The sequence below is a fragment of the Sebastes umbrosus genome, chromosome 9 (genome assembly GCF_015220745.1).
Source record: "Sebastes umbrosus isolate fSebUmb1 chromosome 9, fSebUmb1.pri, whole genome shotgun sequence".
In the NCBI taxonomy this organism is placed as follows: Eukaryota; Metazoa; Chordata; class Actinopteri; order Perciformes; family Sebastidae; genus Sebastes; species Sebastes umbrosus.
Window position 1 is genome coordinate 19,963,718 of NC_051277.1, and position 15,364 is coordinate 19,979,081.

A 15,364-nucleotide genomic window follows, 5' to 3' on the forward strand; every position below is an offset into this window, starting at 1 on the left:
CCAAAGTTGCCCCATGTGAATTATGAAACGTTTTGTCATCTTCATTGACTCATGTGTTTATGTCTATATATATATATACATATGTGTGTGTCCGTGTGTGTGTGTGTGTGTGTGTGTGTGTGTGTGTTTAGACACAGTGCCAGGAACTGCGGAAGCGCAAGAACCTGGAGCTCCAGATCTTGTCCGAACCAGTACGGGGCTGGGAGGGAGACAGCATGAAGAGCCTGGGTCACGTGGCCTACATGTCCCAGGTCCACGTGAAAAATGGCTCCAATGAGGTGAGAGACGTATTTGTCCAGGACGACCAGGAGCTAGTTGCACCGAAGTTCAAACGCCTAGATAGTTCTAACTTTAGTGTTTAAAGGTACTGTTTGTAACTTCTTACACTTACACTCTTATAAATCATTGCGGGTTGGGTATCCCACAAATTCCACGGAAGCAGCAAAACCTGCAAACCAGCAAATCCTGCTACACCCCCCCGACCGCGGCCAGAAGACTCAGGGGAGACCGTAGCCCTGGTCTCCATGTAACATGTAACATGTAACATGTTGCCTGTGTGTATGTAAGACTAGTGTGGTTCCCTAAGTTCTTAGTTACTAAGAACTAAGAACTTAGGGAACGTTCAAACTTAGTGATGGATTTTATGAATAGCTGGTGCAACCCAACACAGAACTCACATCAATTGTTGTTTTTTTCCATCTAGTTGTTAGGATTTGGATGTCTTCGTTAAAGCTGTAGATTAGAGTCTCCTGGGTTACATTCAGTCAAAGCGGATAGATAAGAACCGTCACAGGATTCATTGCATTGCTAAGCACAAAATTTGCCTTAGCATGTACAGAGAAGACTAAGAAGGACTTTTATGTGCCTCTTTTCCCATCTCTAAAATACTTTAGAATAGTTTAAGAGTCATTCCCTCTAAGGCTGAATTCACACCAGATCAGGCATTGTGGCGATTCGCCACAGGGTTGTGCGGTGGTGTAGGAGAGTCATTTAATGGCCCATTGACTGCACAAAGATTAATGTCTTTTGTTCCCTCATGGCTGGGTTGTGCAGCTCTGGATCGGAGGTTACGTGATTTGCCACTGCAGCGTGACGTCGGGTTGTGTTTTATCCAAAAGTTGATTCTGTTTCTACTTTTCCGCCGCTGGATTTTTCTTTCCAGCACCACCTGTGACCGCAGCAGCCGCAGCCCAAACACACTACCCCCATTCAAAATGAATGGGAGGACTTGCGTTTTTACCTCATCGCCAGATCTGGTGTGAATGCAACCTAATATCAATATGATCATATCCATTTCTCAATGAAGCCCACTGCCTCATACTCCCATACAGTATAACATATACTAGCAGTTAGACATGCAGTTGTCACAATTGCACTGCTAAAAAAATATGCAGCATTTTTGTCATCAAATTTAGCCCGTAATCCAGACAGCTTTAATGATCTACATTTGTTCAAGAAATGTTGTATTCTTTCCTTACATGAGTCCAAATTGAGATGCATGGCTCAGACATCCGTCGGCTAATATTTTCACAGCCTGCATGCTTTATATCGGGTCTTTTATTTTTCATGCATTGTCCTAGATTGAGAATGCATGCGATGTTTTGACGCAGGTAAGCAGACAGAGGAAGTGGGAATGTCCCTTCGAGGTGAAGTGCTCTAGATTTGTTTGACTAATGCCAAGTCTTACTATTACGAGTTAAAGGCACTGATGCCCAGAAGCGTGTCATTATTTAAAACAAATGTGAATTTAAGTGTTATTCTAATATTCATGAAGGGTATGCGCAAAAATCCATCCTCCTTTTTTGGTAATTCAGTACCCCCCCACTCGTGTCAAAACAGAAACCTATGTAGGCCATATGCACACTGAGAAACCATCTCCTCTGTCTTGTGGGGTTTCTGTGTAGGGGTCGACTTTGAGCCGGTGGCTAAGATAGATCTTTAGATTCACCCTCTTTTAATCACTGCTAACCGCTTTCCAACCACCATGCTAGTCACCGCATTTGTTCTAGCTCATCTTATTTTCCATTTCTATAACAAGCAGTTTCTAGTTGCCCACTTGAACTTAAATATGCTAATATCAGCTATAATGATGGTTTCGCATTAGTAGGTGTGATGCATTTGGTTTCTGACGAGCAAGATAATAAACGGGTTCAGCTGTGGTCACCTTCCTTTCACTAACTGCATAAACTAATAGGCTGCATTGTTTTGTTTTTTTTGTCCCTTTCTTACAGGAAAAAGAGGAGCGTTATGTAATGCTTTTCCCTAATATGTTAGTCATGCTCTCCGCCAGTCCCCGAATGAGTGGCTTTATTTATCAGGTGAGGTACACTGTACACAGTATGTCCCCTACATCAGTCCTTCATGAGTATTTGTCCATTTGTATAAGTTTTCAAATGCAATGGGGACATAATTCCATTAAAGTGAGACACTACATAAAACAAAAATACGTTTTTCATTCAATGGTCAATTTTGAGATTTTGGGCTGAGATGTTTTCTTTCAGACTAGTGGAAAGAAAACATCCAAAATACACATTTAGGTGTTTATTTTACTACACTTTGTCTATTTGTGTCTGTAGATTTCTCCTAAATTCACCAAAAGTTAGCATTAGATAATGCCTCATTTACATCTTTTTCGAAAAACCTGCAATACAAAAAATAATTGTTTTAATTTAAGTAATCAACTGGGGAAGTTTCATAGTGATATCTATTAGTTGTGTAAATGTTTAGAATTTTATCAATCCATATCTTTAAAAGCCTTTTTCTCAAAATTAGGTTTAGCTCACTCTGAGCCAGAAATCTCCACTTCAGTAGCACTTACATACCCCACACTTTACAATTTCATTCCTATTTATATTCTGAAGGTTTATACAGAGGGGTCTGTTCATATATCATTCATAGCCTGATTTATAGGACATTTTATTCCTTAAAACATGGCAAAACTGGATTTTTTTTTATGGCTATTGACAGTATTTTCTGATTTATGTAATGATAAAAAGAGAGATCCAACATTCCCTGTGTAAAAACCTTTGACTCTAATATGTCAACAAAATGAAACAAGAATTCTGAACTAGGATTTATCCAATGTTCAGATTTCTGTTCTGGTTAGCACATATTTAATAAGAAAATGCCTCATTTGAATATTTAAACATACATTTTCAGAAAACTTGTAATACAAAAAAATAATTGCTTTAATGTAAGTAATCAACTGGGAAAGTTTCACAGTGATATCTATCAAATTTTGTACCCTATTCGGCTGTAGTGTCTCCCCTTAATTTCAGGTGATAACAAGATATAGCACATATGTCCAACCTATTATATGGTGTCTTATTTCCTCTCCCTTTGTTTGTCCCATTCAGGGAAAACTACCACTGACAGGCACCACAGTAACAAGACATGCAGAGGATGCAGACAACGCCCACTATGCCTTGGACATCACAGGTTTGCATCTGAAGCTCTGGAGAAAATTATCTTCTTTAGTTTAGCTGAGGATACCGCAGTAACACAGTACAATGAACTACAGCCCAAATAAAGAATCACAGATCAAGCATTAGCTCATTGAACAGTCGTGGGACTCTGTCTTAAAGTTCTTACAGTTGTCACTCCAATCCCAGGGCACGACAGTACTCTGAACATTTTAAATTTCAACTAGTTGTGGAGGCAGCCCTGTGAAATATTCATGCTGGTGTCTGTACACATTCAATAAAAGAATATCAGACGTGCCCTACTTTTTCAAAGAAAACCAGCTGCTACACACATGGATTTAGATAAAGCATTTGATTCAGAAAATTTAGATTTAGCATTTAATCATGTATTTGTTACTGTCACGTTGCATGAATTGCATTGTCGTGGCATGTGTTGACTTTTGTCAGCCATATGTGACTTTCACTGAAGGAAGTGTATGTGTTTATGTGCTGCAGGAGGTATGATCGATCGTTTTACAGTGTTCTGCAGTAGTGCCCAGGAGTTACAAGAATGGCTAGAGCACCTTCAGCCCTTTACCAAAGGAGGCAGCCCCACAGGAACCATCTTAAAGGTTAGCAAACACACATATACAGTAAAGTGTCATAACAATACCACAAGTGAACCTGCAACATGCTGAGGTGTGAAAAACATCTTTCATTGCATGTCTAATTCCCACACGCTCGCTTGTCTTCTTTCCTTTGATCGTCCCATGCAGACCGTAGAAGGCAAGCCGCTGAGCATGGTCGGCACCCCCACTCACCTGTCCCATCTGGGAAGCCTCAGTGCCGTCAGTCGCGGCCCCCTGGAACAGCCAAAGATCAGCAAGCCCTGGTCTCTCAGCTGCCTGCGCCCCGCGCCTCCCCTCAAGCCCTCTGCCGCACTGGGATACAAAGAGGTAGGAGGTCGTAGAGCTGCTCAAAGAGACTTTCACAAGCTTGATACGCATCTCTGAAAAGCGGTCGTGAAGTACAGTCAGACAGTATAGTCAGACACCGCAAGAACTCCCTCCTCCTCTATAAGCCCCCCTTTGTCCCCCCTTTTCTGACTTCATTCAGACCTCCACTATCCTGTTTTACACAAGACTTTCCACCAGACATGCAAATAACACTAGTGAAGTTGACATACACACCTTTAATCCAATAATTGTACTCATAGTGACACATCAACAGCTGTAAAAGATATTAATAGATGTATATTTGATTAGTAACGTTTCTGCTATTACTCAACATTTGTACTGATTAGTAGCAGGAACTGTGCTTTGAGTGTTTTTCATCAAGGCAACAACACCTTTATTAACTACTCCTTAGCGACGTTTGATATGTTTACAATAACTTAAACTACACATGGTCACAGGTAGAGCTGCAACGGTTAATTAATGAATCGATTAGTTGTCAACTATTAAAGCTGTAGTGGGTAGAAATGGAGCAAATATGATTTAAAAAAAGTTATTTTTATAAAACACTATATCCTGACAGTAGTGCATGAGGTAATCTGAAAAAAATCATGTGCCTCCGATGTCCTCCGGTGCTCCTAACAGCATCTGCAAGATTTCACAGACTGAAGGAAAACAACCAATCAGAGCTGAGCTGGAGTCCGCCGTCTCTGAGCAGCTGTCAATCACTCACAAACTCCGATCAAACATATAGCGCTGATCAAATATTAATTAATATTCTGTTACTGCAATGCATATTTCTCCCCTCAAATGTTTTCAGAAACAATTACAATATGATGAAAGGTTATTATGGAATTTTTGCCCAATGATGCCAAAAAGGTTTCTGACTACTGAAGCTTTAAGTTAATCGCCATCTAATTTCATAATCGATTAAATTAAGTTTTGAGTAATTTTTTTAAGAAAAAAAAACTAAAAATTCTCTGATTCCAGCTTCTTGAATGTGAATATTTTCTAGTTTTATTACTCCTCTATGACAGTAAACTGAATATCTTTGAGTTGTGGACAAAACAAGACATTTGAGGACGTCATCTTGGGCTTTGGGAAACACTGATTGTCATTTTTTTTTTTTTTTTTTACCACTTTCTGACCAAACAACTAATCAATTAATTGAGAAATATACAATAATGAAAATAATTGTTAGTTGCAGCCCTAGTCACAGGCTCTAATAACCTTGTACTGTGCTATTATGAAAACAGGAAAAGCCTGGTAGATTAGCACTTTGCACAGTGCGTGGGCCAGCTAAATAAAGTGCATGGTGACTGAAAAGCAGCAACAAATAGTATCAAAGCATTATTAATTATGCAGTGAGAAAGTAGACTAGATTTAAAACTTCTTTGAGACATGGTATGACTATGTTCTGAGGAAGTTAATTCCAGTAACGGCAGCATGAAGTCTGACTGGCATTCAACGGTTATAAGCTCCTTGTCGTTAAGTGTGATGGTGTTCTCACTCTGTGGTCCACGTGGGAGGTTAATGCTTTCACACAGTTATCATCAGTCAGCACTTTAAAACTTTCAGTTAGCATTCTATTGATGTGTTGAATAGATATATCTACAGTAAACATGCATCTAGGCACTTTCTTTTTTAAAAGCTCTAATCTAAAAATGAATGCTTCTCTGTGCTTTTTAACACCAAATACACACAAACTGATTCAGTGAAAATAGAACCAAGCAGGCTCGTAGCTGTCCGGCTCTTTTTCTCTGCCCTGCAGAGATTGCATGCGTAGTCCTCTGAATGCATAACCTTCTTTCTTTCCATATATCTCTTTTTTTACATGAAGTAATCACCCTATTCTGCATAGACAAAGAATAGGTGAATGGCAGAGGGGGGTGTAAAAATGTTCACCATTAACTCTCTATCACACCCTTCTCTCGTCGTATTTTTTCATGCACATTTCCCCTTTTTCTCTCTTTCTCCATCCTGCCTTCTGTAGAGGATGTCTTATATCATGAAGGTAAGGTTAGATCTCACTCTGTTCCTTTCTGTGTGTGTGTGTGTGTGGGAAAGGATGTGGGTTAGGGGGGTGGGATGGGGTTGCCTGTGTGTGTGTGTTTGCCCCAGTGTTGAGCTGGCATGCCTTTGCTCTGTTTGCTTCACTCCTCTCTCATTGTCATCTGTTGGTTTCCTGTTTTCTGTGGCCCTGCGTGTTTGCTCTTTTTTTTCTCATTCTCAGTAGGGCGTCGAGTTAAAAAAACGTTCTGAGTAGCAGCCTACTAATTTCTACTTGGGGGTGCTATTTTTGGTAAATCGAGACAGAGTCATGTCTACTATGCCTCATTTCTCATGCAGGCCTGAATGTGTTTGCACACGTGTTTCTGGAGAAACCTGGTCGGAGCTTAACTTTCACGGCAGCTGGATTCTCGCGATGTCACGAGATCACCCGAGAATCGCGGGATCACATATCACACAAAAATCCATCTTGTCAAGCTTCAAGTAATGCGTTTGTGTCCGGCAAGCCAGACCACGGACCAATCAGCGTCCTGTGGGATACCGGCAGCTACGGCCGTGGCTTAGGTGTGTGTGATGACATAGAGTGCTGCAGGAATGAAACCCGGGAATGAGTTATCCTTTTAGCAGTTCCCGGTTCCCTCGTCTGAAAGTCAATGGGTTTTTTGAGAGGAATTTTTAGTCAGATGCCTGAAATAAGGTCTGTGGTTAACACAAGCTGAAGAGATTTTAACGTTTTGTTCTACAACATAAAATACGTCAGTAAAGATATCATTTTGAAGCCTTTATGTTTCCTCAAAAAGGCGGTTGCTAACAAGTTCATTCGTAAAGAATATCTCGCCGAACAAAACGTGTAAGTATCATAAACGTTTGTTTACCACAGAGCTTATTTTCTGCAATAATCCAAAAGCCAATGGAAAAATCCCATTTGGCTTTTTGTCGAGGGAACCAGGGCGATGCTAATTTCCTGGTTGGCCTACAAAAATACGTCATCCCTGCAGCACTCTATTGAGTGGCGACTTTTCGTTCTAAACAACAACGGCAGCTCCTAAAGGGGTTAGCGTATAGCTGCAATACCATCAGTTATATCAGAACTGGAGAGTATTTCCTCTTTGAAAGAAGAGCAAAGAACGGCACTGAAGGCTTTTCTCGACGGAAATGATGTCTTTGCTCTTCTCCGACTGGCTTCGGTAAGAGTTTGATTGACAGATGTTTCATCCAATCACTTGCCAAGTATCTTTTGAAAAAACATCTGGCTGGTCATGTTAGGTGGAAGCTATGTTTTCCATGCGTAACGATGTGCAGTTGTATTAGACATCACAATGATCCACATTCATTATCCGCCAGGTGGCTTTAAACAAATGAACGCTAAAGCTCCTCTGTGTCTGCTGGATGTGTTGGCAGTTGTTTAACATGTTGGACAAAACAGCTTTATCAGGCGTTCATATGTCAGGGCCTTGTGTCTGTAAGCTTCTTGTGAAGTTCTCCTGCTCCGAAGTGGCCATAAAAATCAATCATTTCAATCATTTTAAAGTGATAAGTAAATATCACAGAACATGTGTGCACACTGTGCGTAATGCACTACTGATGTACTCCAAGCAGGTGGATGGAGCTAAATGCTGCCAATCTTGATGCAAAGATCGCAGCGTGCCACTGAATTGCACAAAACCCCATTTCACCCCTCCTCCCACTGTTGTACACGAGAGGAAAGAACCTCTCAGTACACGTCATGAAAAGGTGTTTTGTGCCGTGCACCTGCATTCGTGCCTAACCCCTTCAAAGGTTTTAAGAAACATGATGCCGTCAATTATTCCTCCTGATTCTTATGAGGGAGTTTTAGGAGTCTGTGGTAGAGTTTTAGGATGCCCCATGAGCTACTAAAACAGACAATTGTTTACTATTTATTTTCCTGTTGTGTGTTTGACTAAGCCTCTCCGTTCCAGGGAAGGACTTGTTGCAAATTCCTTCCTTTCAAGTATTATAAGAATATGACATAAGTTAGCAGCACCCATGTGCATAGGTGTGAGCATTTCACCATGACTAAACTGTTCTTTTTAGTGACTTAATTATTCATCACACCTCAGCTTGTGAGACATTGCGCCTGTCTTCAGACCCAAAAGAGAATCTCTCATTCATAAAACCACACGATTGTGGTGTGATAGAATGTAGTAAATAATGTGATAACATCTTGGCTTCCTGTCCCATAGCTTTGTAAACACTGTACAGGTAAAGCTTGAATATTTTAAGCATTTCTCTCCTTCCCCGGCAGTAGTCAGCGGTGGGTAAAATGTGTTTGATATGAGAAGTACTGTGTTTTGATTTTTTGGTTTTCTTTATGCTTGGTTGGGCAGGATTCATATTAGCACACACCTGGCTGGTTTGGTCACAGTCATCACCACACGCTTGCTGCCTTGTTTGTTGATGGAATCTTTGTTGATGTTGTTTGTTCATAAGGGATGTGCGTCCCTGTAAGCTTGCCCTCTGTTTGGTTTGGAGCCTTGGCTTTACAGGTGTGTGTCGCAGTGTGTGTAGAGAGAGATGTACTGAATTTGATGTCGCACTCCTCCAGGACTCCAGCAAGAGCCCACGGCCCATAAAGAAGTTCCTGCCAGGCAAGAAGAAAGAGCGAAAGCCCTCCGATGACGACATTCAAACGAGGAAAAGTACGAGATTTTCATCTCACTATAATATGAAATGTATGGGAGGCATGAGAGATTGCTTAACCCTCTGAGACCAATAATAGACCCGTTTCTTTTCTGGAACCTGCTCAGAAACCCCCTTTTTGTCAATCTACCTAAGACAGCCATCCATCCTCTGAATGCCCTAGGTCTCTTGTTTGCAGCTGTAAAGTTTCACGAGGCTGTGATTATCCTAGCGGTCACCACAGGTCAATTTATACAGTGAAGTCAAGTTTTAAGTCTCACTATATGAAATGGCTACTATGGGGACTAACATCATGACACATGAATACAATTCGGCTCATTAAATCCACAATCGTCTTAGCTTTACCGTCATACCCAATTCATGTAATTCCAAGACTGTTTAAGGACCCCGGTATGCAGAAATATTCACACAGTCAGTGTGTCAGTGTGCTGACTTGACAAGGACTTTCCCAAAGCTGCATATGATTATCATAAAGTGGGCATGTCTGTAAAGGGGAGACTCGTGGGTACCCATAGAACCCATTTTCATTCACATATCTGGAGGTCAGAGGTCAAGGGACACATGTGAAAATGGCCATACCAGCTTTTCCTTGCCAAATGTTTGCCTAACTTTGAAACTAACTTTTGTGATTTAGCCTCCTTGCAATTATTTTTATCCATTGTATCCACCGCCAAAGCAGGAATGTGTGTGACACCATCTGCTGAATGAGTGTGTATTTCTGATTGTGATCATCTCTGGATCTGACAGGCACGGTGGCGCTGGAGGAGGACGCTCAGATCCTGAGAGTGATTGAGGCGTACTGCACCGGAGCCAGCGTGCACCAGACCACCACGGGCGTGCGTTTATGTAAGGACAATGTTTTTCTTTAATGCCTTCTTCGATCGTACGTATTCATAAACTGATACAGCCATGAATCAAGCTTTCTCATTCATTTGTGTGTTTTGTTGCAGCGGTGCGGAAAGAGTGCGTCCCTCAGGTGCTTCTGCCCGAGGAAGAGAAAATCATTGTGGAGGAGATGAAGAGCAATGGGCAGACAGTAACTGAGGAAAAGTAAGCATATTATTACTCTGGATAAATAGTTTTTTTTGTATTTGTGCTAACAAACATGGCTTTGTCATTATTTACTCTGTAATTGGAATTGGAAATATGATATTGATCCTATTTAGGCTGTTGAGGCATGAATCTTCACACAGAATGGCCTTGCTCGGTTGAAAGCTGGTATAACCTTGATATCTAAATTGTGAGCAGATGTTTGAAAGGGAAAATATTGATGTTGTCTCACAATACTTACTTTTCTGTATTTCTTTCAGGAGCCTGGTCGATGCTGTGTATGCTTTAAAGGACGAGGTTCATGAACTGAAAAAGGTAAGTGTGAATTTAGCTTCACTAACATACTGAATGTGCTGAGTGTTGTATATCTTAACTTTTTATTATGACATTATTTTCTATCATGTTTTTCAACAGCATATACAAATGAATGTCGCAAAACAGTAAATTCATAATAAAGGGAATTTTTAACTATAAATAAAAGCACATTAAAGGCAGGGGCAGTGATCTTGAGAAACCAGCAAGTACATTAGATTTTAAAAAAATGTTGCCATCTCGTTTCCAATGAAAGTAGCTAGCAGCACTAGCTCCAAAAGTCGCTTAATCTAGAGAAAAAGTCTCCAAGACGGCAACACTGACAGCCCGTAGCTTCAGGCCTCCCTCCAAAGCCACTCCCCAAAATGATTACTATAAATGTAAACAACGAACATGGCTATTGTTAGAAAATAAGTCAACTATACATTAAAGTTCCACCAATAAAACACTTGTTATTGCATCATTTACTACTTTGCAACATAGATGCCGATACAGATTCAGTATTTCTGTCATACGCTTTAATCAGCCAATAATGTCTTTTAAATCATTTCTCAAAATCTTTTTTTTTTTAAATTGTTTTATTAGAGGTGTTAAATTCAACATTCAGAGCACTAATATAGCATCAAACAACTATTTGCTTTGTAAAGAAATAATAGAATAATGTCTACCTGAGCAGAGATAGAAGTCGCTCTCCCTCTGTGCGTGATGCTCTGCACTTCTGTCATTGCTGGTTGACACTGTTCGCGTTGTTAGCCCCTTGAGCAATAGAAATGCTCCCAATCCCGTGTTTTACACCTTCAATGCAAGCACATAATTTTATTTCCAACATGTCATATCATTTTTAATTAACTTTAATTTTTTTATGTTATTGCCGCCTATTTTTTAATATTATTTTTGGGTATTTTATTTCCAATTTACCTTGTATTGTTATTGTAATTATGAAATTGTGAATTGTTTTTTATCCCAGTTTCAACCATGTAATACACTTTGTCACTTTGTTTTGAATGGTGCGGTATAAATAAAGTTTATTATTAATAATATCATCTTAATGATGCATTGGTAAATACTGTCATTGCTCATCTGTTGTACAGGAGAATAAGTGGATGAAGCAGTTTCTGGAGGACGAGCAGAAGTCTCGCAAAGAGCTGGAGAGAGTGGTTCGAAAACTGGCCAAGCAGAAGAACGATTGTGCTTGGGACGACGGCGGCCACTGAACACATCCACACACCCATCCTCATGCTAATCTGGCTGTGTGTGTATGTGTGTACATTTATGTAAGCGTGCTTGTGGAGGGCTAGGTGTGTGTGTGTGTATCTGTCTATGTTGCGTCTCCATATTTCAATCACACATCGCAGAGTTGAACTCCCTCGCTGACGACGACGACGCTTGGAGTTTCTTTACTTCAAGTGCTGGAGCTTGAGTTGACATTTTTTTTGATGAAATCTAATCTTGTCTTCCTGATCCAGCCTCACTAGACGAGACCAGAAATATGCTTCTCAGCTAAATCAAGACTGGTTAAAGAGTGGGATGTTTCCGACATACTGCCTCTGCACTGTGAACACTCCCAAAGCACATGGGACAATTTAGGACAAAAAAAAAGTTCTCTGTTTGCTTCTTTTGCTTCAGTTGGAAATAGAGGAGTACGAAGCCATCACGTCCAATAGGTGTTCTCTTCTTGCATGCACTTCTGTTACAAAGGGGACTCATTTTCTTCTCTTCACATCATGACTTTTTCTGTCATTGTTATATTTTATTTGTCACAAGGACGCCCAGCGGGAAAATGGATTCATTGAGCTTCATGTGCGACTGGCATTTTTGTACAATTCTGGACATTCACATTACAAGTTTCCTCGCCGTTTTGTCGGCGTTTAAGCAATTCAAACAGGTTAGCTCATCATGCCGCATTCAGTTGTTTCCAAATGACTGTTTATTTAAAAAACTGCATGAATGTACAGTGTTTCTACAGTATGACTTCTGCATCAGAAATGTGATAATCACAATATTCAGATATATAGTCCAAAGCTATCAGGGATGCAGCTGCATTATAGAATAGAAAAGGCTTAACTGTGTATCATTTATATACAACAGTTTGCAAATAATGACAAAGATGTCACCCTTACTCTTCTTACTAAAATATATTCAAGTATGATTTTAACATATTAATTACATAGCCTTGCTTTATTTTGAATTTTTAAAAGAATATTCATTATTTATTGTTCACCCGAGCATTTAATTGTGGTGTTAGCCTTATAGATATAGTTTTGCTGCCTTTACTTGTGTCTGGAATTTTATTAAACTACACTGATGTGTAAAGGCAGAAAAAATATCCTCGTTTTGGTCAAGGGAAAATAGACGTTTTTTCATCACAAAAAGAGGAAAAAATGACGTTAATAATGAGTCTGACTTTAAGAATTCAAAGGTTTTTGTTTGCAGCCTCTGTGGCCTCCTAACAGGGTCCTGCAGAGCTGATTGAAACATGAAATTAACAGAGGTTTATCTGTGGGAATAGAGTAGAGCTCAACTGTTTAAGTGCCTCCAGAAAGGGGTCGATAAACTTAAAAGAGAGTTTACGACCAGACTGGGACTAAATGCATGATTTATTTTGAAAGTGTCACAGGTGGTGTGTTGTATTATTTCAATAAGAATGGCTCAAGCTTAATGGGTATATATAAATGTGGGTCTGAAAAACATGCAGGGCTTTGCGCTATTTAAGATGCAGCCTCTTCACAAAGACCCACCGCGGTACATTTCCTCATGAGGTTGAGCGTGTGCACTGTCAACACTGTTAGCTACTCATGCTGCGCTTCAGAGCAGCAGCGGATGTTATTTGAAAATGCAATAAGTGACTGCTTTACTGACCGACCTATGGGTTAGTCCCAGCATGGTAGGCCAGATTTGGAGAAATTGCAATAATAATGAATGAATTAACCCAATTTATTAACCAAAAAAAAAGGGCCAGACCGTGTGGTTAAGCCACCACACAGTTCGGCTATTCATTATTTTCCATTTGCCTTTATTTAATCAAGTCTCTTGGTGTTGACGAGTGTTTAAAGATCACTCTCCAGGTCCCAATTTTCATCAGAAATGATCCAAAATGTAATAATAATGTACAATCGCTGTTGGGAAGTGCTGTTTTTTGAGTGCACCTCCTTCCAGGGAGGTCAGAGCACTGTGTAGGGTACAAGACAGCACCGGCACATCTGCAGCAGAGTCTTGCTCAAGGGCACTTCAGCGTGTAAAAAAAGCTGATCTTTAACTGTTATCCCTCTGACTAGACTCTGCTTCCTGTACAGATGTGTGACATTGTTGCTGTTCCTGTACCCTAAATCATTTCTATTAGGTAACACACAATACATACTGTAGTTTTCAACTCCCAATAGCCTCAGCGAGCACTTACTGGTGGGAGGAGGCTGACCTCTGGTTTCATCTTGTTTATCTCCAGACCACTGTGTGTGTATTGTTTTTGAAAGGTTGTTCTATGCAATTATTGTTGTTGCAAGTATTGTAATGCTTTTTTGTTTTTCTAGACACTCTGTACTTTGTGTTGGTATGGTCATTCTTTTATTAAAAATTTAATATAAAAGGTGGAGTTTTTGACATTAATTTCACCATTGCGAGAAATGGAAAACTCCAAAGGTTTCAAACACACAGCACGAACTGCAGGTTTTCCTCGTTCATACTGGAAAATCCACCGAGACGGGCTCTCCCATGCAGCGTTCGGCACATGTGCGGTTCAGGAATTTGTGGGTTATTCAGATTTCGGAGGCAAGAAACAACCCTTTACAGGATGGAAGCGGTGACTAGAATAGATGACATCCTGTGAAAGTGCGACGCCTTTGTATCTGTACACACCTCCATAGAGATTCACACTTTCCATACTGTTCAGCAGTGACATGCGAGACGCTGTGCCAGGTTTTGTAATGTCTGAGGTGCTAACTCTAAACTTGCACTGCACTGCACTTTGTTTTTGGTGGGTTGGGTGGGGTAGAACTGTTTTACATTACTCACCAAGTACTTTCAAAACCTTATATTAGTCAGCAAGTTACTAGTAAATCATACCTGTAGGCAGGGTCTGAAATTAACCTTTTTCCTCACCTGCTACTATGGCGGCTCACTGAACATTTCTAACGGCCACTCATTTTTTTTTTCTGCAACTTCTGAAACCTAGGTAGAACGCTTTAAAATTGTAAACACTGAGTCAGTCAGTGGTACCAGACTGTAGAGTTTTGAAATATATCATGTAACCTTAATCCATGACTATTTCATTTAGGCTTTAGAATTGCTTTTAAAAAATAATATTTCTTAATATAAGGAAAACCTGTCTGCCATGGTGGCAGGTGACCTGAAATTTGTACCTGCCACAGCCAACATTTACCCTGTATGGCAGGTGGCAGGTGTTAATTTCATATCCTGCCTGTAGTGCATCCAGTGATTAAATCAAATCTAGGTCAAGGTCTAAAACTGTACATGTGTATTTTAACAGGACAATTACAGTTCATATTTTAGTCCATTTGCAGCTTTTGAATTATTTTTTTCCTGCCTTTTAGGAGCCATTGGTATAGTTTTAATTGTATGCAGTGTAAAAATCTAATTGTGTAATGTTATCATAATGAATGTTACCTCTTTAATCATTTCTGTCAAAGTTTAATTCTCATTGTGAGGTAGTGCCTATATTTTAAATCAATCTGCATTTAAGCTCCTGTATCACCACATGACAAAGAACATAAATGAAACCTGTGGGTTTACTGTGATGGTTACACAACTCAAACAAATTTAAAGAGTTTGATAAATGATTCATATACCATATGGAAATGAATGGGAACCAATGGTTGCGTGTAAAGAAGGAAAAAATAATCTCAAAAAGTGGAACGTCTGCAGCTTGCTTGGAAAAACTGTCAAACGTGTATATGATTTGGAGTTAATTGAGATGTGAACTTTCTTGTACCAGCGAAATCAACATGCAGTTTGATGCATATG

At 40.0% G+C, this 15,364-nt stretch overlaps 1 protein-coding gene across 6 annotated transcripts in view; it reads left to right on the forward strand.

The window, feature by feature from the left end:
• The window catches only part of arhgef6 (Rac/Cdc42 guanine nucleotide exchange factor (GEF) 6), a 43,416-nt gene that overhangs the window by 17,361 nt on the left and 10,691 nt on the right, over positions 1-15,364 (forward strand). For 2 of the 6 annotated variants that reach the window (XM_037779254.1, XM_037779258.1), the window contains exons 12-22: positions 132-278; positions 2,232-2,318; positions 3,357-3,438; positions 3,918-4,033; positions 4,178-4,357; positions 6,348-6,368; positions 8,931-9,024; positions 9,773-9,871; positions 9,976-10,075; positions 10,336-10,390; positions 11,479-13,970. In XM_037779254.1, coding sequence (XP_037635182.1) covers positions 132-278; positions 2,232-2,318; positions 3,357-3,438; positions 3,918-4,033; positions 4,178-4,357; positions 6,348-6,368; positions 8,931-9,024; positions 9,773-9,871; positions 9,976-10,075; positions 10,336-10,390; positions 11,479-11,601 — 1,104 coding nt within the window. In that variant the 3' untranslated portion in view covers positions 11,602-13,970. Of the gene's footprint in view, positions 1-131; positions 279-2,231; positions 2,319-3,356; positions 3,439-3,917; positions 4,034-4,177; positions 4,358-6,347; positions 6,369-8,930; positions 9,025-9,772; positions 9,872-9,975; positions 10,076-10,335; positions 10,391-11,478; positions 13,971-15,364 lie in introns of those variants that run through there. The other 4 variants (XM_037779255.1, XR_005208025.1, XR_005208024.1 and 1 more) reach the window with 4 other exon arrangements.